The 26,310-nt window shown below is 38.6% G+C and overlaps 1 protein-coding gene across 2 annotated transcripts in view; it reads right to left on the bottom strand.

Moving 5' to 3' along the window:
* Nucleotides 1–293: 293 nt before the first annotated feature.
* ATP10B (ATPase phospholipid transporting 10B (putative)) overlaps nucleotides 294–26,310 on the bottom strand; it is a 50,149-nt gene continuing 24,132 nt past the window's right edge. For both annotated transcript variants that reach the window (XM_068205660.1, XM_068205661.1), the window contains 17 exons: nucleotides 25,777–25,908; nucleotides 23,255–23,382; nucleotides 21,876–22,128; nucleotides 20,709–20,944; nucleotides 16,616–16,795; nucleotides 15,477–16,062; nucleotides 14,844–14,950; nucleotides 14,039–14,165; nucleotides 12,346–12,530; nucleotides 9,924–10,236; nucleotides 8,688–8,764; nucleotides 8,023–8,148; nucleotides 6,730–6,930; nucleotides 6,066–6,146; nucleotides 5,854–5,958; nucleotides 5,244–5,431; nucleotides 294–2,614 (listed from right to left, as the gene is read on the bottom strand). In XM_068205660.1, coding sequence (XP_068061761.1) covers nucleotides 2,116–2,614; nucleotides 5,244–5,431; nucleotides 5,854–5,958; nucleotides 6,066–6,146; nucleotides 6,730–6,930; nucleotides 8,023–8,148; nucleotides 8,688–8,764; nucleotides 9,924–10,236; nucleotides 12,346–12,530; nucleotides 14,039–14,165; nucleotides 14,844–14,950; nucleotides 15,477–16,062; nucleotides 16,616–16,795; nucleotides 20,709–20,944; nucleotides 21,876–22,128; nucleotides 23,255–23,382; nucleotides 25,777–25,908 — 3,524 coding nt within the window. In that variant the 3' untranslated portion in view covers nucleotides 294–2,115. The remainder of the gene's footprint in view (nucleotides 2,615–5,243; nucleotides 5,432–5,853; nucleotides 5,959–6,065; nucleotides 6,147–6,729; nucleotides 6,931–8,022; nucleotides 8,149–8,687; nucleotides 8,765–9,923; nucleotides 10,237–12,345; nucleotides 12,531–14,038; nucleotides 14,166–14,843; nucleotides 14,951–15,476; nucleotides 16,063–16,615; nucleotides 16,796–20,708; nucleotides 20,945–21,875; nucleotides 22,129–23,254; nucleotides 23,383–25,776; nucleotides 25,909–26,310) is intronic.

Genomic DNA, 26,310 nt, shown 5'->3' with positions numbered 1-26,310 from the left:
CCAGGGCAAAATGCATGGCAGAGCCATTTTGCAGAGACTGATGAGAAAACGTGAGATTAATTCTTGGCTTTCAATTCAGAAAAGGCATACAATTGGCATTCAATTGAGGAAATCTTCCAGATTTGGTCAAACATTACCTGTCTAGCCCCGTGCACATTCAGATACATTTGTCACCTAACTCTTCTGACGAGGGTTCCTACTATGCAGAGGAGCAGCCTCTGGAAACAGGAGCTTGCTGCTCATGGGTGACAGTAGGAAATGCACTCCTTCACCTCTGTTTTTTGTCCTCTCAACAACACACAGGGCATGACCTTATCATACTTATTTCTATAAAACAATTCACATTTTGAAGTACAAAATATAAGGAATTGACATCTTCTTTAAGCTAAAAGGAAATGGACCATTTAATGTAAAAAAAAGCTGTGAATGGTAAAGGATTACTCTTTAGTCTTGCTGCCCCAGGTCCATTCCCAGCTAGTGAGCAAACATTTGAGCAATCTCACCCTCCATTAACAATAATCTCATCTATACCTATTTTCCTTCATTTTGCTCATCAAGCAAAAAAAATCTCTTACCAAATTCTTTAATTGCTGACAATTAATACTTTAACAAAAGGAGTTCTTACATATGATCTTGCTCTGGCTACCAGAAATCCCACTGGGAGATATGCTCCTCAATTTTGCCTGAGTTGTTTTAAAGTAAGAACTTGAAGAATCTAGCTACAGTAATTATTATAACATACAGAAGTTAAATTAGCTTTTGCTAAATAGATTATTAGAAAGATCATATGTTGTCATAGGTAGTAAATAGCTAAACACAGCATGTATAAAATAAGGCTAAAAACTTCATAAATCAGAACCAGTGGTAGATTCACAAAAGTACAGATGGTTTGAGTTTTAAACTAGGTAAGATTTCATCCCACATTGTGAAGAAAAACTTGGGAAATGGTCTTACTAGTCAACATTTCTATAAGAAATATCAGTCACCTTTCATTGCATTGCAATAAGGTTATGATGGTGACGTCTTATGGTTTTCTTCTGCATCTTTTTGCCCTGAGATACCAAAAAAGGGCTAACATATTATGCATATTTTGGTCATTTTACACCATGTACTTACTACAATGTGATTAGGGACCGTCATATATGGCTTGTCAAAATCTCCATTTTTGAGATCCATCAACTAATGAATGTGACCCACTGTGCGGAGGAGCATGATTGATACTTGATGGAATGCAGCAGCACCACAGAACAATATAGGGAACTGAAATAAGAAACTGAATTTCTAGAAGAAAAATCAGGGACAACTTAAGAATTCTAGGACATAAATCTTTGAATGTGACTTGTTATATCTGTCGACTTTTGTAGGTGTGAAGAGATAGACTCTTCTTACCACCGAGTTGTCTTGGCAGTTCACGAAGTTCAGTGTTTGGATTCTTCATCTTTATAAGCTCATTTGTCCTTTTCTTAACAATATCAGGTCAAACTGCTATCTGCATAAAAATCCTAAGCTTACTCTTCAGGGAACACAGGCTGTAGAGCTGATATTGTTGTATGTGTAAAGTACATATATTATAACCTGGAATGTTCTCTAATGCCTCTTCATTGCTATTGTTCTGCAAGTATTTTTAGTATCTGCAGGTAGTAATTTTTCATGCAGAATTATAATTTTTAAGTTACTAAGCTCTTTTTAAGACTTTGATAGTAAAAATCTAGAGTGGGATGCATTGCTTTGACTTGGTTTAATAAAGCATGGATTCTCTTTATGTTAACTCAATAGCATAATAATAACAACAACATTGAAACTTCACGAGTACTCCCTATTAATATGATACAAAAATATCTGTTGAAAGAAAGTAATTGTGCAATTCTCAGCAACTGCATGATGCTCATGAAATGTTCCTGTGACATGACCAAACCAGGAAGATCCAAAAGTCATGTACTGATAAACCCAGACAATGATGCATTCAGCTAAAGTTGTATATTGGAGTTGCTATTGCACTCCTCCAGTTGCCTCTCTCTCCATTTCTAGTGAGCATAATGGCTAAGCATAACATTTTTATTTTCCCTGTTGAGTCCTTCTACACATGGGCTGTGGGCTCCATTTCTGAATGTTTCTTCAGAGTGTCACTGAACTCAATGACCGCCGGTGGCTTCCGTAATTAAAGTTTTTGAGGTAATCTTTAGTCAGTTTGCCACCATCCTGCCCAGGAGCTGTGTCCCTGCTGGCTACAAGGGGTTGATGGCCAGAGGAAGGCCCTGCTGAAGAATCAGTAGCAGCAGATTCTTCCTCTGCCCATCTGTTAAAGAAGTAATAGCCTTCCTCATGTGTCCTTCTCCCAAGGGGGTTAGAGGCAGAAACTCCCTGGTTTTCTCTGTCCCTGGGAGACAGGGCTGCTGCTGAGTGTAGAAATGGTGACACACATAAGTGGCTGATGCTTTGGTCAAGATCATCATTAGATGCAGGTGATGCCACAGGTGCACTAGAAGTAGCTTCTTTTCTTGATCTTAGTTTCTGGATTTTAAGATCCTGTTGCTCCTTAGGAAGTTTATCCACTTGCTGTGCTTTCAGAACAAGAGATGCTCCAAGGGTTCCTCGTAGAGCAAAAATGAAGAACCTGATGAAGGAGGAAGGGAATGGATTTTTTTTTACCAGTGGGCTCATTCCATTATCTACATCACATATCCCAAATACAGGTACTAATTTTCCATTGCTCTACAGACATTTGGTACACACCTTATATCTGGCAGAAGAAAGTTGACTCCTGGATCTTAAGACAACATGTTAATATATACTTAGCTTGACCTGTATAGAGTCAACTATATGTATATATTATCATTTTTTTAGTATTTATAGCTACTTGTTTTCTGAACAGTGAAGAAAAATAGAAAAAATCTCAAGAGATGCAATATCTGAAAATATGGAAGTTGCATTTATACTGCTAAAACAAGGTAAAGAAGAGATCTTAATTTGTTAGATAAGAGAAAACCAGAAGTTAAAAACCTCAGCTTTTGGATTTTTCAGAAAGCAGCAATGAAAGTGTCCCACCTGCCCTTTGCAGGACAGAGAACTTATGTAACTAAATATTGTGTGCTGTGAGACTGCGTACTTCCTTTCTACATGTCATGTCAGCTTTGTGTGAAAATCAAAGTCTCTTTCAAAGCATCTTTTTATTAGGATTTGACTTTACATAGGTGGCTTCAACATGTATTTTAAAACAAACACGAGTACTCTGTGAAACTGCATTTAGAAAGGTGCCATCCTCACATCCTGCTGCTCAATGTATGTGTATAAACAAGATTTACAAGATTAAAAAGGCTAACAATACAGAAAGGGCTTTTAAGGCAATGGATTTCTTGGGCTTGCACAAGCAGGAGTGGTTAAAGTTTATTTGCCGTGCCTGTGCTCAAGCTGGTCAATCCCAAGAGAATCTCAGGTCTGGTCAGGAAGTTAAGAGCATGGGAGAGCCCAAGACTTTCTGTGTAGATCTGCTGTGGATCACAACGCCCTATGTCTTTCCCCTCAGCTTGTTTTCTGTATCTTTTGTGCAAGTTCCAGGTAAAGCAGACAGGATGACAGAGAAGGAATGGGAAACTGTGTCTTCTGTCCTGTAAACTACTCTCACTTGCTCCTGCCCTTCCCATAGCCCTGGAGGGTGTGAGGCCAGGCAGGGCACAGGCCAAGCTCCCCCTGAATGCTGCAGCTGAAACAAAAAGCAGTATTGAGGGGAAGATCCCAGGAGAGCAATTATTTAAAAAAAACCTGTTAGAGGGAAGCCAGAACCTCAAGACACCAAGTGAGAAGATAGGGAGCAGGCAGCACAGCGATGGACCATGGAATGGAAGTTAAAATTTAGTGCATTTTAGCAAAGGGTGGTTTCACCACTGCTGTGATCTGCTGGCACAGCTCAGCTGTAGTAGAAACAGGTCCTGGATATTCTGCAGATGAAGGACTGTACAGAAAATAATCTGGGGTACCAATAAAAAGGAAGAGCAGTCGTTCAGATTTGAAGATATGAATATATAACCCTTAAGCTCAGTAACCTGCTGAGGCAGCAAGGATCTTAAGTGTGCTAAATTCCCAAGATGGAGACACGAGCTCTCTAACCACGTGTTTGATGCAGTTCTCAGCAGAAAGCTCAGGGTCGAAAATGACACTGTGAATGAGGGCTGATAGGAAAACGAAAGTCACACAGGAGCAAAACAGACTGGAAAAGGTTGCTCTGCCTAGAAGACATGAGACCTTACTGAATTGTGTTGTTTATTCTGGTCTGAAGTTGTATTATATAACATAAAATCACAAGAGCATGTCAAATCAAATGGGAAAATAATAATAGTTTGAAGAAAAACACCATCTATTCTTGAAAAGTTCCTTTTCAGTCAAAGTTAAGGCTCAGATTCTAATGCCTTAAAGCACTTAAAAAATCAGATACTAAAAATATTGTCCTGAATTTTTTAATACCAGTGTGCTGCATTACTTTGTGGGAATTAGGACGAGAAGGAAACTAGCAAGATAGTCAAACCAACCCATTTCTTTCAGTGTCCAAGAAAATAACAAATAAATATTTGAAACAAATGGTGCAACTCAAAACACACCTGCTTTAAGAATTAATAATGTGTTGAACACCAAAAGTTCCCATATGTATTTGGGAACAGAATAATTCTGGTTTTTAAGCCATTTTTTCAGCAACACATCACAATAAGTATCCCTCTCCAAATATTATCCAGTCTCAATTAAAGTTATCTTTAACATATCTTATTTTTGAAGTACAAAGTTAAACTAAAATTCTGGATGCAATTACTATTTTCATATAGAAATGCTCTTAAATTCAGCTTAGTAATGCATCATAATGTACTTAAAACCAAGACTATATTTAGTAACTCTCAAACATATAGGAATATTTCAAAGATTTGCTTATAATCTTGATCTGCTCAAAAACATTGTGGTTATGACGGTGAACAATTATGTAGCAGATCTGTTCTGGTAAATTTTGATGCACCCCAAAAAGAAAGGTTTTCCTGATGGGAAAAGTAGAAGATACATAGTGACTGATCTAGGGTTATACAACTGAATAAATGAATGGTTCATGAACTGGAAGCTTGAACTCGGGCATCTGACTTCCACACTGATCAATTATCCCTGTGCAGCCCGTGTCTGACACATCACATATCCATACACATCAGAATTGTTTCTTCACTCACATGTCTGCAAACCCACAAAAGGAAAACAGAGGAAAACATTCAAACCTTGGTAAGAGCGCGATGACAGGGGTAATGAGGCACAATAAATAGAAGATGGGGTCTTTGAGCTGTCTCTCCATAATCCAGTAGGGGTTGGTGGGAGGGCTGCAGAGCAGGCAGGCAGCGTTGTAGATGATGGAGAAGATGAGGTATACAGCCACACTGCAGATCATCGTCACCAGCTGCAGCACGGTCTGCAAGCACAAGTGATGCCAGTGAGACCCTGACTGGGTGTGAGACAGGAGGAGACAAAGACAGCTGCAAAGAATGCATCTAACAGTGCATTTTACTGAAATCTGCAGTAGGAGAAATAGCCAGAAATTAATTTAGAAAACAGTAGTGAATATAGTTATCCAAGTAACACTTCCTTATATATGGAGGTATGCAAATATTTTGTACTGTCCTGTCCAAAGGCATGATAAAAACAAATTCTGAAGGTATTATCCTGGGGCTAATAACAAATTCTGTCACTTTGTGAAATCTTACTGTACCTGTTACTTACTTTTTGTGACCCAGAATTCAGGTAAATGACTCTGAAAGAGAATTCTATGCCTACACAAGATGCAAAGTTCACAAAAAAAACCAGTGCTGTGAACAGGACAAGTCAAACACGTACCCATGTTTTCATTTCTAGAGCCTGGTGCAAGAGAATGGTCAGGAGGGAGATGGTGTTGATGGGGTTTCCAAAGGAAAACACATCTATGTCGGAGTCTTTGTACATCTACAAAACAGGCAGAGAAACTGTGGTGAACCCTGACTATTCAGAACTGAATTTACTACTTCTAGGGAGGACAGGAGAAGGAGAATATTAATAAGCTTGTTACTTACCAAATAGGGGACAAAGAAGCAAATGAGACTTTGATAGAAGGCATCCAACATTGTAATAATAAAAGTTGACAAGTTGTATATCTGCAGGAATTTATAGATAACAGTCATTATGATGGGATATACGTCTCTAGCCTGTCCTGCAAACATAATTGCTCTCTTTCATCCATTCAGACTACTAATTACTATTAACTGGCCTCCTTCCCTGAATAAATACTCCTGAGCAGCTGATTAAACCAAAGGCTTATCTCTAAACAGGCATCTTTAAGTTGAGATAGACCTTAGGAATATTACCAAGTCAACCAAGAATATTAAAAGCTGAATTTTGCCAAAGTCGCATCCCTTCACAAGGGATCTTATTCCTCAAATTCTTCATCCAAACTCTTTCTAGCATTATAAAATTGATCAAAAATCCTTTCTTCTAATGCAACCCTTTTTTTGGTGCCATTTCAATTTGTGTATTTGTCATATTTAAACTTATCTAGTGACCTATGGTGTCACAGCTCCCATGGAGTGGAATGCATTACTGGAGAGACAGAAGATTGGGCTCCAGTTGTTTCAACATTCCAAGTAAGTCTAAACTCTTTTCTTCCTTCCCTCATTCCTATACAAAAGGTCCTGTGGTCCTTAGGATTATCAAGCAGTTTTTTCAGCATTCATGACTTACCTCTGAATTTTGTCCATTCTTGTACAGCTCGGGCAGACGTAGTAGCGTTTCTGCAGAAACATCTTTGTCAAGAGCTCCAAAGAGCAGAGGGGGCACTGAGGTGAAGAAGAGGTTGAAAAAAATCATCTGCCAGTAATCTACCATGGTGCTGCCTGAGAAGCCACAGAAGAACTGGTACCAGAAGAGCAGGTTGACATAGCACTGGGGAGAAGCACAGACAAACACATAGCTGCACCGGTGGCATTTACTGAGACACTGGTCATTAACAGAGCCTCCTGAGGGGACAGGATTTTGGTTAAAGGCACTGCACTCCATTCCATAAAGCAATATACCTTAAGGGTGATCCACTGTGATACAATTTTTTGAAAGCCATTATGGTTCTTTGAGAACATACCAGAGAATAATTATGTAAACTGTTCACAGCCCTGAGCACCAGATTTTAGAATCCTTTTGGAATCTCATTGTCCATGTGGAATCAAAGGCATGCTGCTCCCTAGTGCTATGGGGGAGATTAAAGAACAGCACCATCCTAGTCTGGAGAACTATTTCACATTGCAAATAAATAGCCTTTGAACCCTAAAAGGATGTCCAGTCAAAAAAAGCAAAGTGTTCATTTCCACTACAAATTTTAACAGTATTAAGAAGTAATCCTTATTGAAAATTATTTAAAACTTTACAAAAAACCAGATAACTTGAATTCTAGGTAAAAAACCTTTCATGCTCAGAGTGTATTTCATTTCAAATGGACTTGTTTTCCCAGTCTTGTAGAAACTGAATTACTTCATTTTTCCTCTTTATATTATACTTCAGTGCATAGATCATTTGCATATACATTAAATTTTTAATAAAAATGACAGATATGAATGCATCATTACTTGCAAGTGGTTCCTATAAAAATTCAGAGGTTTCACAGGCAGGAAATTCTTAGTGCACACTCACACATTAGAGTGCTAATAATCTGATCTCCCTTATGCAAATTTTATTTTGAGGATCATGGGTATTATTAATAAAGTTTCTTGTGCTACCATATAAAATTACTAAGCCTTGAGTCCTTTTCCCCTCTGGAATAATGCTATTTAAAAATATATTTAGAGCCTGTTTTTTTCTCAATGCTCTGTGCAGCACCTTGCTAAGAAGGAAGGGGCATACTATAAACTTGCAAAGTGAAGAAACACGAACTGTAGCTTCATAAAAAGTAAGAGTATAACCTCCAAAAAGAAACAACCAAGAAAACCCTCAGACCTGGAATTAATCTTTGCTAGGATGAAAACTTCGTAATTTTAATCATCTTACCACATTTTTGTAGAAAAAGTAAATCACCATCTTTGCCAGGCGAGCATAGCACCAATGTCCGTGGACAAGAAGAAGCTTTTTGAGATGCTTAAATCGGGATATTGCAAAGTCACTGGCCATCACAGCCTTTGGGAAAAGGAATAGAAGGAGATTTACAATACATCCTTTTCACACGCTATGTCATGAAATTTGAACACAGACATTGAAATAATTTCCTACTACTGAATATTGTAGAAGAAACAAACCAACAAACTAATCCTCAAGAACATAGTTAGAACTTTCTATCTCTGCAGAGCTCTCCATTTAAGGAAAGTGGATGTGTGGGAAAGGATTCAGGGCAGAAGACAGTGGAAGAGAATACACAAAATCTGGAAACTTGGAAATGCAGCAGCTGAGAAGATTTAGAAACCAGATGCTCACCTAACACTGGGCAGACATCTGCTAATTTTCCAGTCTCATGAGCAAACACAGATTTATCCTCACATAATAATTTTTTGGCTCAAAATTATCTTTATTTTGCGGCTGGACCCGTAATTACAAACTGCATATTAATTTATGATGCCAACGTGCATTTTTAAGACGACACTTGAGAATCTGGGCCTGCTATGAAATTTATTAAGCCTCAAGGGACTACCTGACAAAAGACAAAGAAACTGGGACAATACCTGCATGCCTTCTTGGCCAGATATTCCAATTCCAACATCAGCTGCTTGAATCATACTTACGTCATTTGCACCATCCCCTAGAGTGGGAAGACAGGACAAAACAATAACAATGAAAGAAAGGGTGCCTCCATCAGAAGAAGGAAATAATCTCAGCTATGCTGATTATTTCAAATATTCTGTCCTACCATGCATCTTGATCAGGGGAACTGATGCGTGGCATCAAGCATGACATCAAGGCTCTGGTCTTGGTCTCCCTCCTTCCCAGGAGACCTGGCTCCACCAGGGCAAAATCCAGCATTGGGACCAGCTGGGTGGTGACACAGCAACCCCAGCACCATTTACATCAGCATCATGTTGTGTTTCTGCTTGGCCAAATCCATATGCTCAGGAATGTGCTTTGCAACACCCTATTTCACTGAGTTCTCTGAATCTATGACAAATTTGATTGCAGATGACAATGTAACAAGCCAGTTTCAAGAATTATTTTGCTCATTTCAACTTGCAGCAATATGTTAAGTATGTAGCCATATTTCCAGGGAAAGAACAGCCATGCTTATTGCTTGCAATGTGGATATTGTAAATTAGGTTAGCTGGTAAAGTAAATGAAGCAGAAGGCTGAAAGCTTATGATTTGAACTGTAAGGCAAAGTAATATTTCAAAAATACAGTAGACTCTTCGTTTTATGTTTTGTCCACAGAGGTGCATTTGTTTAGTTTGGAGTCATCTACATCAATTCATCAAGGATTTTATTGGCATCACTTACCAAAAGTGTGGAAGAAAACTCAAAGCATTTCACAATATTTGGAGGTAAAAGGCAAATGAGTCAGTGCTTAATACCACTCTGGAGATAATTCTGTTTTCACCAGGGAAAATCTGACAGGAAAAGGGCTTTATGAAAAGATAAAATAGTGACTAATCATGAGTGATTTCCAGGCCTAAAACAAGGACATTTTGGAGGTAATATGTATGTGTGTTTGTACTGATGTGCATGAAAGGCACTGCTGGGAGATTCTGAATTTGGAGTGCCTTCATCTTGTTTAAAGGGGGGCAGATTTGCTGAGTGAAAGCTAAAGCAGGACTTTTATATGGGTTTTGATCAGGAAAGATTAATCAATGCTGTTTCTTCACTGTGTCTACCTGAGGCACAAAAATCTGCCCCATACAATGTATTCCACACATTTCTCTTCTAGAAAGAACCTGCTTCCCCTGTCTCTGTGAGATGCAGAGTGGAGGTACCTATGGAGAGGGTCATGGCTTTCAGCTGCCTCCGGACGAGCTTGACCACCATGCTCTTCTGCAGAGGGGTGGAGCGGCAGCAGAGCACGGAGCGGCAGTGCTGCGCCAGCTCCAGGAACTTCTCCTCCAGCCCTCCCTGGAAGATGATGTTCAGCGTCCGCCCATCGATCACCAGCCCAAACTCGGGGCTGGGGGCCTCAGAGACTGAGAAAGATGTTGGGATGATGCCAAAAAATTTCCTCTGCGGTTTGTTGTACTCGTAATTCTTCTTCACCTCTTCCAGGGTTAAATTCAAGAGAGATTCACAAGTTTCCTGTGAGAAAACAGACGTGGTTTTAGAAATAGTTATCTCCATCTCCCTTTACAGCACAGCACCTTGCCAAATGTATGTTCGTATAATCATGCCAGTGGGTTTAAGCCTATCAGATAAACATTAGGGGAAATTTACTGAGACATGCACTTATTCATCTGATTAGAGATTATTTCAATATGACACCATCCAATCCCTCAGTGAAAACATTGTACATTTTATCAGCCAGTTAACTGAGGTAAGGAATTATTCTAAAAGAAAATATAATAATCTTTATATCAGGAAAGCATGTGTGCATTTATGCTGAGAGTTCAGAAATGAAAAAGAAAATATTTTCATTTAAGGAGATTGAAAAATCTGTAGTTCTGATATGAATGATATGAGATATTGCAGCATTGACTTCCACAAAAAAATTAACTCTGGTAAGAGAAACAAGAGATCTACATTTTCAAAATTACCCAGTAACTTTCAGAGTTAGGCCTTTTCTAAGTCACATGTCAGGCATGTGTCACAATTAGAAACAGAAATAAAACTTTATATTTTCAAGCACTGTACCTCAAACACAATGCCCTTCTGTCTTAGCAAATCTGCTTCACGTTGGATCAAGTCCCCTTTTAGATGCCAACAACTGGAATTGACTAAATACTAGTTAGAAACAGATTTAAGGGGAAAACTCTCACCTCTCCCATCCAGATCTTCTAAATTGGCACATCACTATCAGAGAAAATCCAAAATGATATCAAAGTTATTTTACTCCCTCTTAGTACTCAAAGTCCTCCTTCTGTGGCATGGCCCTGAATAACTGAGGAGCTAATCACTCCTCTTTCTGCCTTTTCTGTCAGCTTTATTGAGTGATGATTCAGTTCTATAATGTTATTTTCACTTTATGTAGCATAAGGTACATGTGTAGGATGTTTGCAAGATTTAAATTACACTTAAGTGGGAGGTTCTGGAATCAAATGTACCTCTGACATCTAATAAAAACCTGTACCTAGCATGAACACTTAAAACCCCTAAAAATATTGAAGAAACGTCATATTTCTGTGAACAAACCAAAAACAGTAGTGGAAATTCCTGGTTTGCCTTGAATTGCCTTTTGAAACAAATCCACCAAGCTACCTAATTTTGTTGGAAATCTCTTCTTGGAAGAGATTTCATTTTCAGTGTTTGAATGATCTCCTGGGCTCAGGGGTAAGGAGAGGCCCTTCCCACTGACACCACTTCAAGACCTAACTTTGGCAAAATTAACAGGTTAAATGCTTTGTATATGTTACTTGTGTCCCTCGCTGCTGCTATTGGGAGCCTCTTTCAGAAGTTTGTCTTTGGTTTAATTTTGAAAGTGAGAGAACTAAATCTTATTGTGGAGAAACACCAGTGTCCCCTGAACCATGGGGATTCCCAAAGTCCCCATGTGTATGCAGATTGCTTCTGAGCCTGATCCAGGGCACAGAGGCTGCTGTGGGTAAGTGCCCATGCTGGCATTTCTGGGAGCCAGGATGGTCCTGCGTTTAACATCTCTGCTCTGGCACAAGCCACTGTCTAATTTCCATCCTAAATGTATTCATTCTGCTTCCTGTTAAAGCAGATATGTGTTTCAAATGAAATTACACCTTGGAATGTTTTCCGTGCCAGATTCCATATCATCTTTGCGTGTTTCTCTATTTCCATGACATTGAAAGAGACAGATATTTGCACAGTATTTTTTCTTGTTTGGAGAGATACTAGTTGCAGACAAAAGCAGTTAAAAAGTAGGCCATCTCACTGCTCCATGCAACTGCCTACCATAGGGAAAACAGCATTTACTTAATCCTCACAATAGCTTTATTGAGAAAAACAAGTTTGTATTGGTAACCCTGGTTCTCTGGGGAGAAAAGCTGAGACAACCCAGACATGTAACTTGTCTGGTCACACAGGGAAGCCCTACCTGCCCTCCACAGCCTTGTGCCAGCCCTTGGAAGAGCTGAACTTACTGTGCCTCTTGCTCCTAATGCTATTTGGGGTTTTTTGACTGTTCTTCGTTAAGTGAAGTCTAAAGCAATGGAATGCCAAACTGCAAGACACAAAGAAAAGGTAAGATAGCAAATTCTGTGCATTTTGTCTTTCTTTACTCACCTTATTTTCAGTGTTAATGGTGAAGACAGTGTCCCTTTGGTTCAGAAGTTTACAGGAGTATGCAATGTTAACTGCTGTCTCCTGTTTGTCTCCTGTCAACACCCAAATTTTTATCCCAGCTTCTCGGAGAGACACAATAGTGTCAGGTACTCCATCTTGCAGGCGATCTTCAATCCCTGTTGCTCCTGGGAAAACAGGAAAAGAAGAGAAATTATTTTCTTTTCCTTGAAAATCCAGTTGCTATCTTCTTGTTTAAAAAAAGCTCTTTGCTTTCCAGTCACGCTCCGAACTTATTGAGAATTGAACCAAGGTTTTGTCCAACAGATAAATATGCAGGCACATGATCTGCATTTGGATTAAGGTCTGAATGTGTCAGCAATCAAGTTCTGTCTCTTCATTTTGCTCATTGCAACAACAATGCATTTCATTTCTTCCTAATAATCCAAAATGACACTATGCTGGCAGAGGAATCACAGCGTATGAATTTTAAAAATACTGCATTAAGTCCCATCAAAGCAACCAGAGAAGATGAACTTTGACTGTTTAAATGGAAACTGTCTCTGTTGTCAAGTAGATGCTTCAGCCATCAAAGGCAGAAGAAACAGTACAGTACGTTTTCTTTTTGAACATGCACAAACTTTTGAGCAGATGCCAACATTCATCCTGATGATGTTGGGAAATGACCATCTGAATGTTACAATATTCCTTATCCCTTCCACTAGAGGTCAGTTTGGAGATGCTGTAACTGTGGTACATTACAGATAGATATTGATTTAGGCTAAGGGAACGTTTTTTTGCAAATTAAAGTGTGAAAGCACATAGAGTCTTAGTAATTGGCAAAGGTAACAGACGCTGACAAGATCTACATTACCTCTTATGTGGTCTGCCTATGGCATTTACCATTATTACTCTAATTTTTTAAATCACTGTAGAGATGATGAGAAGCCATAATGTAAGCTATTGCTTGCAATCGCAGAAATTCAACAAAGTATGGGCACAAATTGCAGTCAGAGAAAAATGAGACTGAGATAACTCCAAAAATCAGTCATAAAGAACAGAATGTTTGCAAACAAAATAGAACAGAAAGCACTGAAGTGCTCCCTAATTTAACAGAATGATGTTGTTAGATATGATGGTGATGAATGATGCAGAAATGTCAATCAATGTAAGTTTTAATGCTAAACATCTTTTTACAAAGTGCACAAAGCAAGCACAACAATGCAACAACAGCAGGAACTCAGTAGTGAAACACCTACATGTTTAAGTTATTGGATTTTATAATACGGTTCAATTACCAAAATTCCCCCAGAATTTGGGCTCAAACCTGAAGTTAATTTATAGTATTTTATAGGTTTATCTAAGGATATGGATGCGCGATTGAATTGTGGGAACCTCATTATCTACTGTGTCAGCTGAGCCACTGTAACAGCTGATGTGCATGATCTTTGCTCAGGGCACACAATAGCTTCAAGTAACTTTTTCAAAGTTACTGCTGCCCAAAATGCATGACAACTTGTATAGACACTGTCATTGGATTTTATCTCCCTAACCTGGAGATTTCCAAACCACAGAGAAGTATTTTAGATAGTATTTTAGATATAAATTAGTATAAGCCGTTGTCTGCCATACTGCTAAGACTATCACAGGAGAGCAAGTGATACTTCACGCAATGACAATTCTTATTTTTAGCTACCCAGCAGGGTGAGTTTGGTCTCCAGATGCTGTGCTGTCTCTATTAACAGCTCCTCTCTGTTGTCAATTGCAGCTTCTGCCTCCCGACGAAAATTGGCCCATTTTTGAAAGTCATCTTCATTCAAGACCTGCATAACACAATTTAAACTGTTTATTTGAAATTTAAATAAGAGAGGAATGCCAACATTCTGGATCACAGAGACTTAACTCCTATCCAAACTGGTAAAGTACTGTGTCATCTTTAAAATAACGCAGACTTTTCCAAGAGAAAACTGCAAGAACAAGTAGTTTGAACAAATGACCTACAGCTGAGACTCACAAATATGATGTAGAGAAACTCTTGCTCACACAGCTCTTGCTTAGCTGAGGGCACACAGTTTCTGAGTGCTGATCTACATTTCTCCAGAGCTTGAATATGATCTATTCATTGCACATTGACAACTTCTGTATGAAAGTATGACGCTAAAATTCACTAATTCACGCTGAGAGCAAGATTTTTGAAAGCTGAATGCCAAGCAAAAGAGAAAAAGGTTGGCTGCTCTGCAGACTCTGTTTCTTGCTTAGAAGCACTGTAGAGTAGGTCAGCTGGAGTTACTATAGGAGAAACAGAAATAGATGTTTTGAGACTGACTAAAAATCCCTCATTTGTTCAAATTGAGGAAAAAGAGGAAAAAAAAGACTCCAGACAAGGCAAATAGAGGGACAAAGAGATGGGCTATATCTGGCTGATTGTCTGAAGCAGAATTATAGCCACTATATTTTTCTAGCAATTCTATTGACATGTACGGAACCTGGTGCTCTCCCACCTTCTTAGCTATGCACAGAGTTCGGAGTCCATCATGGGCATAATAGTCCAGATGCTTCTGTGTTCTTTCTTTTATTCTTTTCAATCTCTTGTCTGAGCTAATGTCACCTGTGAAACACAAGGAAAAGATTCCATATTTTAAGTACAGATAATTTTCAGTCTAATGGTCTAAGATTAAAAATGAGTGGGCACTGGAGAAAAGTGGATTCCATTATAATACCAAGTTCTTGAAAAGCTCAAAAGTATTGGCTGTGCAGAAGCTGAAATATTGCTAAAAACCCCTGTTTCCTTTAAGATAACATTACTTGTGGTTTTTTTTATTAATATTACAGCACTATTGCTGACAACCTGAAAAAGAATGGTCAGGCCCTTATGACAGTATTATTGCAGAGTACACAATCCCCTTGGGTTAGTATTATCAGTGAATTTTAATTATCCCATTCCTATCCCATTCCATATTCTAAGCACTTCTGAAGTTGAATAAATATCTCAGTTCTGATCTGCAAGGATAATACTAGACAAAGCTTATTCTTTCTTTATATTCCTAATATCTAGATACAATATTTCATGTAGAAAAGACTACAGCATACGTTGTTAGGAGATACAACAGAAAAAAATCTCTCTGGCTAATTACCTTTGGTGGAGTTGTCCAGCAGGTCCATTATTACAGAGTCAGCACCTTTTGTGTAGACAACAATCTCCTTCGTTAGAGGGTGTCTCACCACTACAGACATCCTTTTCCTGACTGAGTCTAATCCCAAGGTGTAGAGAATATCAAAGGTCAGGAGCGTGCCCTGTGGCAGCTGCACAGTGACCTGTTCGGGCGTCCGGGACACAAGGATGAAGCCATAGGCCTGGGCAGCATAGACCAGAGCTGCCTCATCTGGGCTCTCAGCCTCGTAACAAAAGTCTGTTGGCAGAGAAGTGTTGGTTGCAGACCTAAAAACTTCATCCAAGGAAGCAGTACCAATGTCTGTGCTGCCCTTGTCCTGGAGTTCCTGGCCTCCACTGCTGGCAGAGCTGTCGTTTCCATTGTCACAACTCTCCAGCACAGCAAGAGGCTCCTCGGTGCTCTTTGCACTGAAGCTGGCACCGAGTTGTGAGCTAGACTGAGATGATGAAAAAGACTGACTAAGGCTTGCTAATTTTAGTCTTTGAAATATCTGATGAATCTTCTCCAGGGTGATTCCTGAAGGTTTTATTGGTGGTGGGACTGTGACCTAGAAATATTAGAAAAGTGAAGGTTAAAAAGAAATAAATATGAACTTCAAGACCCTTCTCAAAACTTCTCTAGTTTTCTGCATCTAAATGACAATAGTAATAACTGCAACTTCCCCTTTTCCCCTCTCCTGCCATTTAACTGTGGTGGAAGGATTCGATAGAGAAGTCATATGTGAGTTGGCATCCAAATTTAATGATGATTTGTATCTCTGCCTCTGAAACAAAGATGTAATGAAGCCCTTGTAGTTCTGTCAATTGCCTGGCAGATCAGAGAAAACACAGTGTGTTCAACAAACATCTTACAGCATATATAATATAAAATCTAAAAGAAAAAGTGCAGATCCTGTGGTAGCCTTAGCTATTCATCAAACATAAGAAGACAAGCTAGGAAGGAATACACAGGCATGGAAGCAGTAGATATTACAGAAAATGTAAAGGAACTAGAGGACAACTCTCAAACAAACCATTTTTCACCACTTCAGTTTTCACTGGGCACTATGTTGTTAAACGGAAGCATGATCCATTTTCCTCATGCATTTAAAGTTAGATTACCCTTTGTCTTGGTGCAGTAGCTGTGGAGACCAGAACTGTATTGCAAATGGCAAGAGCAAGAAAAAAGTCAGTAAAGGATGTGGAAGTCTTCATATGTATAAAAGGAGAAGAACTTTCAGTCTGGAGGGCAGCTTCTCGCACTTGCCTCAGCAGCCTGCTATCAGGAGTCACGTCCTTTTCCTGGAAGAGAAATTGGTGAGGATTATTTTCATTTACCCTTGTCCTCAAGGAGTAACTGGCAACTTCATAGACTTCTTGAATTTAGACCGAGAAAATGCCTTTTGTACTTAACATCTATGGAAAAAAGATGTCTTTCAAAAAGCTGCATAACTAGATAATTAGAAGGAAATGCATCTTCAAAAGGAAGATAATCTCAGAATTTTATTTGAGATCTACTAAAAATCAGAAAAATCTATACTGTATCCTTTAACTTGGAAACTGCTGACTCCTGAATTAAAGGGCATTCCAGAAGAATGTATACTTGGGTTCTCCCAGTTTGGTGAGGAAGCTGATAGTTATTTCAGCAGAGAATATTTTGTGCTTATGGTTTAGTTACAGCAGTATCAATTTTTGTTTCCAGTGCAGTTTCATTTTTCACCCAGAAAGAGAAGTGCTCTCAAAGTTTTCTTCTTCAGTTTTTGCAATAAATAAATGAATAAATAAATACATACCTACATATTTACTTGTTCCGGAAATGTTTCTGTAATTTTACTGTAATCAAACATAAATTTGCAAGCCAAACTATTTAACAATGTCAGTTCCCTACAATTTAATTTGATGTAGGGCTATGGGAGTATTACTTTTAATAGAAATTTCATGTTAGCAGAATCTGGTTTGGATTAAATTCAGGCCCATATTTAAGAATGAATTCCAAATTTAAAAAATGTCTTCCCATGAACCAACAGTTTTGCATGCCTTCTTTAAGGAACTGCCAAAGTTAAAGGAAGCTTTCTAGCTCCCCTCAGCTATTACCCTCACCCCATTCCATCTGGCACAGTTTTCCCAAGTTCTGTAAACATGGAACAGAAGTCACCCAAGCACCTTTCTGGCTGTGCTGAGCCGAATGTTACACTCCATCACCTGCTTGCTAAAGTGACAAGCAGTTCTTAAATAATCCTAATAATTGCAAATGAGTTTACTGCTCATTTTGCAGCTCAACCTAAATCCAAAGCTGGAACAAGGCTTTGCACTTCCCTGCTGCAGAAAGCTCTGGTTCTTGTGGCCCAGTATTTTAATATGTTTCTACTTCACATACAGGGACGTGTTTGCTGTATTGATGCAGTCTTTTCTCTAAAAAAACAAAAAGATACTAATGATAAGCCTGATTTTTAGTTATCTTCTCAGGTCTCCTAAAAAAACTCTGAGGCTGAAAAGTTAAAGCTGCTGATTTTAAGAAGCCATTTCACAATATTGCACTGCAGCAGTTTGTGGGTGACAGGACTGTGCCAATACCATGCTTTGTACAGAGAACAATCCCAAATAGCTTAACAGGACAATTCCAAGGAAGAACACATATGTGCAGATACAACTGTCCAAACAGTTATGTCAAACAGTTATGTTGGGAATTCTATGAAATTTGAGACATGAAAGATTAGAATCTCACCAACACCTTGCACAATTTTTCATCCAATTTCTTCATGCATTGCCACAATTATAATGAACATCACAAACACCAAATTATTACATGTGTATCTCATCTCTCCTATCGGCCATCATCCCACTCAATTTGTTTTTCATCTATATCCTCTGCTGCAAGTTCTTGGCAAAAAGGACAATGCGCTACTGGGCATTTCACTTCAGCAGCTTTCTGAACTCAAAAATTTCCTCTGGAAAAATCAAAAATTGACAGGCTAATTGTGGCCTCAGAGACAGGTTTTAAAAACAAAACAATATAAAAAAAATCAATGTTTATCAGAACAATTTTTCTCACCTTCTTTTCACATTAAGTGAAAACAGCACTGACCTGAATTTTCAGCCTGAACATACATTAAAAACCCTGAACATATATTAAAAACCCTAATCAAGCAAAGAAGAAAACTGAATAACACAGCACTAATGATGATCATTTAAATTTGCCACCTTTTAAATGTTAACAATTTTGTCAGTGAAAATGCTGATATAAAATGGCTAGTGCCATTCAGTTTTAAGGTTTAAGGTTTCCTCATTAACTTGATAGCATTTCTTCTCCCTCATGGCATGAAAACCTAATGACCTAATGACCTAATGACCTAATGGGACAATGAAAATCTTTGTTAAATGTTTCTAATACCAAGGCACTACTTATTTGAACTATAAAATCTAGAAGGAAATGTACTGTCACTCTCTTAATTCATAAGAACTTCTAAAGGTAGAGAGAGCAAATGTTAATTTTCTATCATGTTCCATTGTTGAAAGATGGATTTTTCTTACAAACTTCTGTCTGCTGACATACACACAGGTCTACAAACACACTCTGTATACCAGGAGTACTCAGGATGCTGCAGATTTGTAGCAGAGTAAAAATGCATCAGATGAGGTGATGGAAGTTCCAAAGGGCAGGAACTATAGAGACACCAGGAATTTATTATTCCCATTTTATTAACAGGGAATTGGCTCAGATGGCAAAGGATAGTACTACATCTCATTTAAAGGTCATACAAGGCAGGCTCTGTGCAATATCTAAATGTCTCTATTTTCACAATTGTCATAGGGCATTAAAACAACTTATCCAGATAGAGTGACACCTATGAGCAGCTAAGGCTGGTTATTTCCAAAACAGCAGCTTAATGTTCTTCTATAAAAGAGGCATTTGATACTAGTTCCTCAGATATTGCTTTACAGTGAATTAAAAAATTGTTTATTTCTAGAAGAAAAAGAAAATTTCTGGCAGTAAAAAATGTAATTGGAAAATATACTGGCAAGAAATTTCTTTCTCATCCTTCAACAGTCATCACCTATAAGTTCTCAGAAGTCATGGCTCATGGGTTCTCAAGAATCCATGGAGATGTTCTCAGCAACTCATGAGGTTTGGGCTGGAAAATACTAGGATAACAACTTACAGAATTCCCATATTCCAAGAACAGTAGGAGTTCTGAGTGGTACTTACTACATGACAGCAGAATTGAATGAGATAAGTAGGACCTTATAACAACCTCAGCAAATAAAGTTCTGAGAATTCTGCATTTATTAGACTATTGTTTTTTTAATAAAATTATTTGGATGGGTTTTCCAGGCTTTTAATTTTAATTGGAATTCTAATTTTGAAAATGTATGACCTTTTAGTGTTCACAAAAGCCTTATCTGAAATGTCTGTTAAAAGACTTTCAAGAAGAGCAGAACAGTCTGACTTTAATTAGGCTGTGTGTGAATTTGGGAAGCTTCAGACCTAAATTGCAACAGACCCTGCTCCCCCCTGACTGCAGCTTGCATGCTCCAGTCGACGATTCTCATTCTTTGTCTCCCCCTTCCCTCTCTTAGCTCTAGCAAGGCTTGGATGTCTCCTCTCTACCTGCTGGCTTTCTGTGGCTGTTGCATTAATTGAAGGGATGGCACCATGATCAGCCTAAGAACGATTTATTGCTTAGATAACATCAGTCTCAAAGGCCATGAGATTTAAAAGACAGCAAGCAGTTTGCCATAGTCTAAGATGGTCACAAGTTCTTTGCTGCAAGACAGTATATAACTTTCTAATCCAAGGGACAGTCTCCACAGAGTATGTTTTGCTTTTCTGAACTGTCACCTTTACTTCTTTCAACTGCAATGTGAATACTTTTGTCCACGAAAGTCTTATTACATGTACACACACATGTCACTATTATAACATCTAAACTCTTAGCTTATTCTATTACAATCACATTACTACACTATAAAACCCTTCATCATCTCATCTAATACAGTTTCTTACTTAAGGCATATTCTATAGAAACATCAGTTTGTGATTTTTCTGTTGTCTGTGTACCTTCCCTTCACATCAAACTAGACTTCTTCTAAGGCTGCGAATCAAATCCCCTTGAGTCTGTGAAGATTTCTATCTGTCAGATTCCCACAGCTTTGCATCACAAAAGCAACAGAAGGGGTAACTTGGAAGGTGTTGGCTCAGGCTGCTGGTACTCACAATGGGGCTGCTGAACGCCACCTGGGACTGGCTGCTGTCGCGTCGACCGACTGACCTGCTCCTGGTGTGCCCCTGAGAACGCGCCCGGTCGCTCTGGCACCTCCTCAAGGGCCTCACGGTGCTGTGCTTGTAGGTGGCTGGTCTCTCAAGATTCATGGGAGGAAGAGTGAAGTGCTGAAGCTTTGCAAAATCCTCATTGTCTAAATCTAACTCTTTCTGTGTTTTCAGTCGCCTGTCTGTAAAAGAAAAAGGAAACCTTACCTCTGATTCTCAGTTTTTTTTTTTTTTTTTTTTTTTTTCCATCGTTTGGGAGGAATTCCTTGATCAGTTAAAAAGCCTGAAACAAACTAAACCAAAGCCAAAACATTTCAAAAGCCATCACCAGAAAAATTTCATTGCCCACTGTCCAGCACTTTCTGGCAATCGCCACTGTTATTATTGCAAGAAAATAAAAATGTGCTTTCAAAGTCACGATCAGTCACGTTTATAGGCTTCTCTTAATGTTTTATCTCTTCAGCTACTTTTTGCAATTGGAACAGGAGAGTGAAATATGGTAATTCACAAATCTGCTAATGTTTTCAGTCACAGAATACAAACATCTTTTTGGCAGCTGCTTGCCAGCTTAACAGGATCCTTTCCACTACACAGAGCATGAAAGTAATGACGAAGAAGGCGCCTGAGTCAACACCATGAATTCAGAGCACCGAGTGCCAGGATCCTTCAGATCCGGACTGCAGCCAGGATCCACTCCAGGAAGAGAGGACCTGTGTTTTTCATATCACACAGAAGTGTACGTTTACATAGTCACAGAAATAATTACTTTTGGACCCATTGAGTTTAATATTAACTGCTATCAGTTTGTGAGCTTATAAAAGGTTGTCCTGTGTTCATTTAGAAATGAAAGGGAAAGTGTTCTCTTTGAATGCAGGGATAATCCTGGAGGTGCCCACAGAGGGATCTGGAAAACCTTTCCCATCTGACTTCTGAATCCTTCAAAACACCTTCATTTTTGTGAATCTCTGTAACAGCAGTCCCTCACAAAAAAGTGACTATTCCACAAAACTCTACATTCAATCAGAAGGCTCAGTATATTTAGGTATTAATATTTAAATTAATGACATTTAATTGCTCAGACTAAAAAAGCAAGTATAAAAAAGTGTCTCTCACCATTTTCCTGATGGGAAAACTCAATTCCATCAACAGTACAGCGTCGGAATACCATTTTGTTTTCTGTTAGTGTCCCAGTTTTGTCTGAGAAGATATACTGGATTTGACCAAGGTCTTCAGTAATAGTGAGAGCACGGCACTGGATGGGCAAATCTGCTTCTTCATCATACAGGTCAATGTCATTGTGAATTAAGAAGACTTGGCCCAGTTTGACCAACTCAATTGACACATAAAGAGATATGGGGATTAAAATCTGAAAGAGAGTTTAAATTCTCAGTGAGGGGTGAGATAAATTTCACTGCTTTCTCTCAGCAATGTTCCGGCACAGGTATACTAATGATTTCCAAAGAAACAGTTCCTCCTAGAGATATATTTTAGGGCTGATGAATAATAACTCAGGGGTGAAAAGAAATCTTGCACACAATAGCAATGGAGAAACAGGGATAAGTGGCAAACTTAAAACTAAACTCCTAGAGTACTAAATTCAAAGGTTGGTCTTTCAGAGGATGCCCTTACAAAGAACATTTTCTGGATATAGGATCAAGCTTGCTCTTACCCTTCTGAAACTCTGAAAAGATGGACTAGCACAGACTCTTAGTGCAGAAAAGTTTCACAAAGCATTACTTTGCACACAACACTTCTCACTCACAAGCTTCCTTGCCCTGATATAATAATGAATTCTTAAGATGCACAAATATTCTGTTTCAGTAATGAAGAATAATCCTCCAAGGAATCTCTGAGCAGCTCTGAAAGTTATATTCAGATTTTGTTCATGTTAAAGAAATTCTGTCCACTTAAATCTCAGCAGTGACATCAAGAAATCTGAAAAGTAAATTTAATTTTTCTCCTCACCCAATAAAATATTCTTTCCCAATTAGGCTTAATCGCACTCAGCTATACAAGTATCCTACTTCTAATTTAGCTTCTTTCCTAGACCACATGAACCATACCTAGTTGTTATTCCCCACTGGCAGATTGGCAATTTTTGTTTCACTGTTTTTCTGAGATGTTAAGTGGCCTTCTTATTTTGGAATTCTGGATATAGGCAGAAAAAAAAGCTGGCATTTGGATATAAATATCTTCTTTACTGCATCTGCCAGATATTCTGAGTTTAAGATATTATACATGTATTTCCTATCTATATCCTTGTGGGGTTTCAATAGCAAGAAAAAAAATGCAGTTAGAAAGAAAAAAAAAAAAAAACAAAAAAGAAACATTATTTCACACTTGGCTGATTTGAAACACTCCTAGCAATATTTCCAAATAGGATTAAGAAGGCACTGAACAGCTATTAATTGATATTAATGGTTCATTAGTGATGATACTCAATTTTGAGTAGCTTCTTCCTTGAAGGTAACAGAGAAGTTTTTGTCTTTTACCTGCAACAGGATTATCATTGTCAGGAACATGTAGAAACCGGCAAGAACGGGAGCCACAAAATTGCCATTCCAATCTGGGACATCATAAGGTGGATGCTCCCAAAAGTTTCCTGTCCAAATGCTATGCCCTGTAGGAATGAGATACACGACTGAAATCGTCTGGGCAGTGGAGTGAGTGACAAAGCTTCTGAAATGTGCAGATATGGACTGCTTGCTAACAAAACAGAGAGAAATTTCCAAAACAAGGCTCCCCAAGCAATGCTGCAAATCTTCTGGAGAATGCAAAGCACTTGCAGAGCTCTGTAGCACATGCACATAATTGATGTGCTAGTGAGAAATAAGTATTCAGGGATATTTTCATTCACCTCTGCTTCATCAGGTGTTTCCCATGGCTCTTAGCTTTGCACAGATCTTTTCTCATCCTGTGTTTCCCCGCTGGAAGACTCCATCTCTATCTCCTATCCATAAAAATCCTCAGTGCTGAAGACTCTCCTCTCACAGAAGTAAACCTTAGAACCTTTGTATATAGACAAACTAAAATATTTCTTATTCTCTCTGACCATTCTTGGTTTCAATCTGTCTTTGCTAAGAGTTGACAAATCCCCTAAATTCAGTCTAGGCAACTCGTCTTTACATTCCTTCAATTAAATCATACCTTCAACTGCTTCTTCCTCTGTGTTTTAAATACCAGTAGATATCATTGCACTGCTAAAATAAAGCCTCTGTTCCAGGACGTAACAACATCCCATCACTATTGTTTTACCATTTTCCATACTGTCCTTATTGAAATAAACTTTTGTCAAGGAGGTTACTAAATTTACAGCATCAGAAGCTTCCCACAGAGCTAAGGCAAGCAACTTGGTTTCCCTCATTGCATCATTTGTCCAGATGCCAAAAACCTCTATCAGTCCAGCTCAAATAAAACTTCCATTAGCATCAGTTAACTGAGCAGTTGTTTTGCAGCATCTGCCTACTAAAATGCTGCTGAAAGCATTCAAATTATTTCAGCAATGCTCTTTGGCTGCTTCAGACCACAGTCACATCTGAACAAGGACAACTCTGTTCTTCAAGGCACTTCTTACTCCAATTTATCACTGTGTGCAAGAACAATCCTGGTAACTGATCCACCAGTGATACTTTTTCCTAGAAACCTACATTCAGACAAGGCTGCAAAGCACGAACTCATGATAGAGCCTCTGGACATTTTGGATGGCTGACTTTTTACTCTTTTATGTGTTTCATTTAGACTGTGAACATTTTTTTTTTTAACCTGAGCAGATAAATTATTTGTAAATGCTGATTTTTTTTCATCTGAGACTTCTTTTAACCTTAAATTGAAGGACTTTATTACTCAAGAGCCCCTACACATCAGACAAGGCAAGTCTCTAAAGCCACACGACAGCAGCCAGGGAACAAGGAAAATAAAACTTCTCCCTCGCACCGAGCTCAGTTGTGAAACTGAAATCCCATTTTGCTGCCAAATGTCCCACTGCAACACGAAGCAGTAATACTAAAGAAGCAATCAAGTCAGTTCAGTTGTTCTTCTGTTTTGGATGGTCCTTACTTCCCATGGTATTACACCTGATGATTGACTGGTGTGCCACACCACAAACCTCCAGGGCAGGCACAGGAAAACTTGATTTGACTGTCACTTAATCAGAGCAGTAGCACTAAACAAGTTGTCACTGAAACAAAATACATTAAAAGGGAAAGGGGCTCATGGGAGCCCCTGTTATCTCCTTAAGGCATTGCTCCAGTCAAAAGTCAGTATACTTAAAATTTGGTCCTTTGCTCCAAATTATGAGATCCTCTTAATTCTGACCTGCCTGGGAGATATTGCAATCAGAGCTGGAAGGCAAGCAGGTGCTTGCACACAGTGAAAATGATCTTTTTGAGATTACCAATCCAGTAAACTCCAGTCAGTTAACGAACACCAGTTACTAAATTCACATGTGCTCACCTGCAAGGACCCCAGAAAAATGCAGGCTATTCCAACATAAGCAATTATTCCATTTCACAGCCTGATGTAAGGGGCTTTTGAGAAGGAAGGAAGTTGTGGAGGATGTAAACTGAATTAATTAGTTATGAGCAGCTCATGGGCTCCAATTTGTGTGTCTGTTCAATACCACTCCCAAACATATTAGAGGAAGACATTAGTGAAATGAAAGTAAAGCAAAATTATTTTACTTTTGCTCTTGTGCACAAGGAAAAACCACCCCCTCAGGAAGCACTCAGGAAGGAAGGAAGATCTCAGCTGACAAATATCTATTTCTACAATGCAGTCACATTGTAGGAATACATTCTTTACATGTATGATACCATGGTGGGGATGAATCTTATCTGAAACATTTATAGCCATGTTTTCTTCATCTGAATTGCTCAGATTTGCCATTTTAACTCACTTATTGGAAAGACCAAGGACCCTAAAGATCCCAAGATCATTCAGCTGTAGATCTCACTCATGTCTATAACATCAATTTTAATCACCATTTGGGAAATAGATTTTTGTCAGTGCTTCATACCTATAGCTCCAACAAGGCACATCACAAACAGGAGTCCCACACATAAGAAAATGTCCCTGTTCATCCGCTGCTCTATCCTGCTGCGCTTGTAACGAGGACCGCTGTTGTTCAGCATGGCCTTCGTTTCATGACCTTCAAAACACAAATTAATATTATCATCTTCATGTAATATTTTGTATTTTTGTTTGGTTTTTAAAAAAGTATACTCTCCCCAAATGAGAGCCGGCTGACTAATGTTGACATTCAGAATTTTTCTTGTCCATCTTCCTACTGAACTGACTACATCAGAGTCTAAATCTTGTAGTTTACCAAAAACCTCCATTATATCACAGGTTTTCAGCTGTCATATACATTTTTCTGTCCCAATGACAGCAAATTTAATAGGATCATAGGGTTTATATAAATTATCAAAATCCAAATATCCATGAGAAGAAAAAGAAAATGAACAATAGTATTATATTTTTGTATTTTATGAACAAATTGCTTAGGTGCTATACAGATTCCTGAAACCTACATTTGAATATTTTTCAGCAG

This window comes from Anomalospiza imberbis, chromosome 15 (genome assembly GCF_031753505.1).
Source record: "Anomalospiza imberbis isolate Cuckoo-Finch-1a 21T00152 chromosome 15, ASM3175350v1, whole genome shotgun sequence".
NCBI classification, from domain to species: domain Eukaryota; kingdom Metazoa; phylum Chordata; class Aves; order Passeriformes; family Viduidae; genus Anomalospiza; species Anomalospiza imberbis.
The sequence above is the reverse complement of the archived record's forward strand: the minus strand, read 5'-3'. Positions and strand labels throughout refer to the sequence as shown.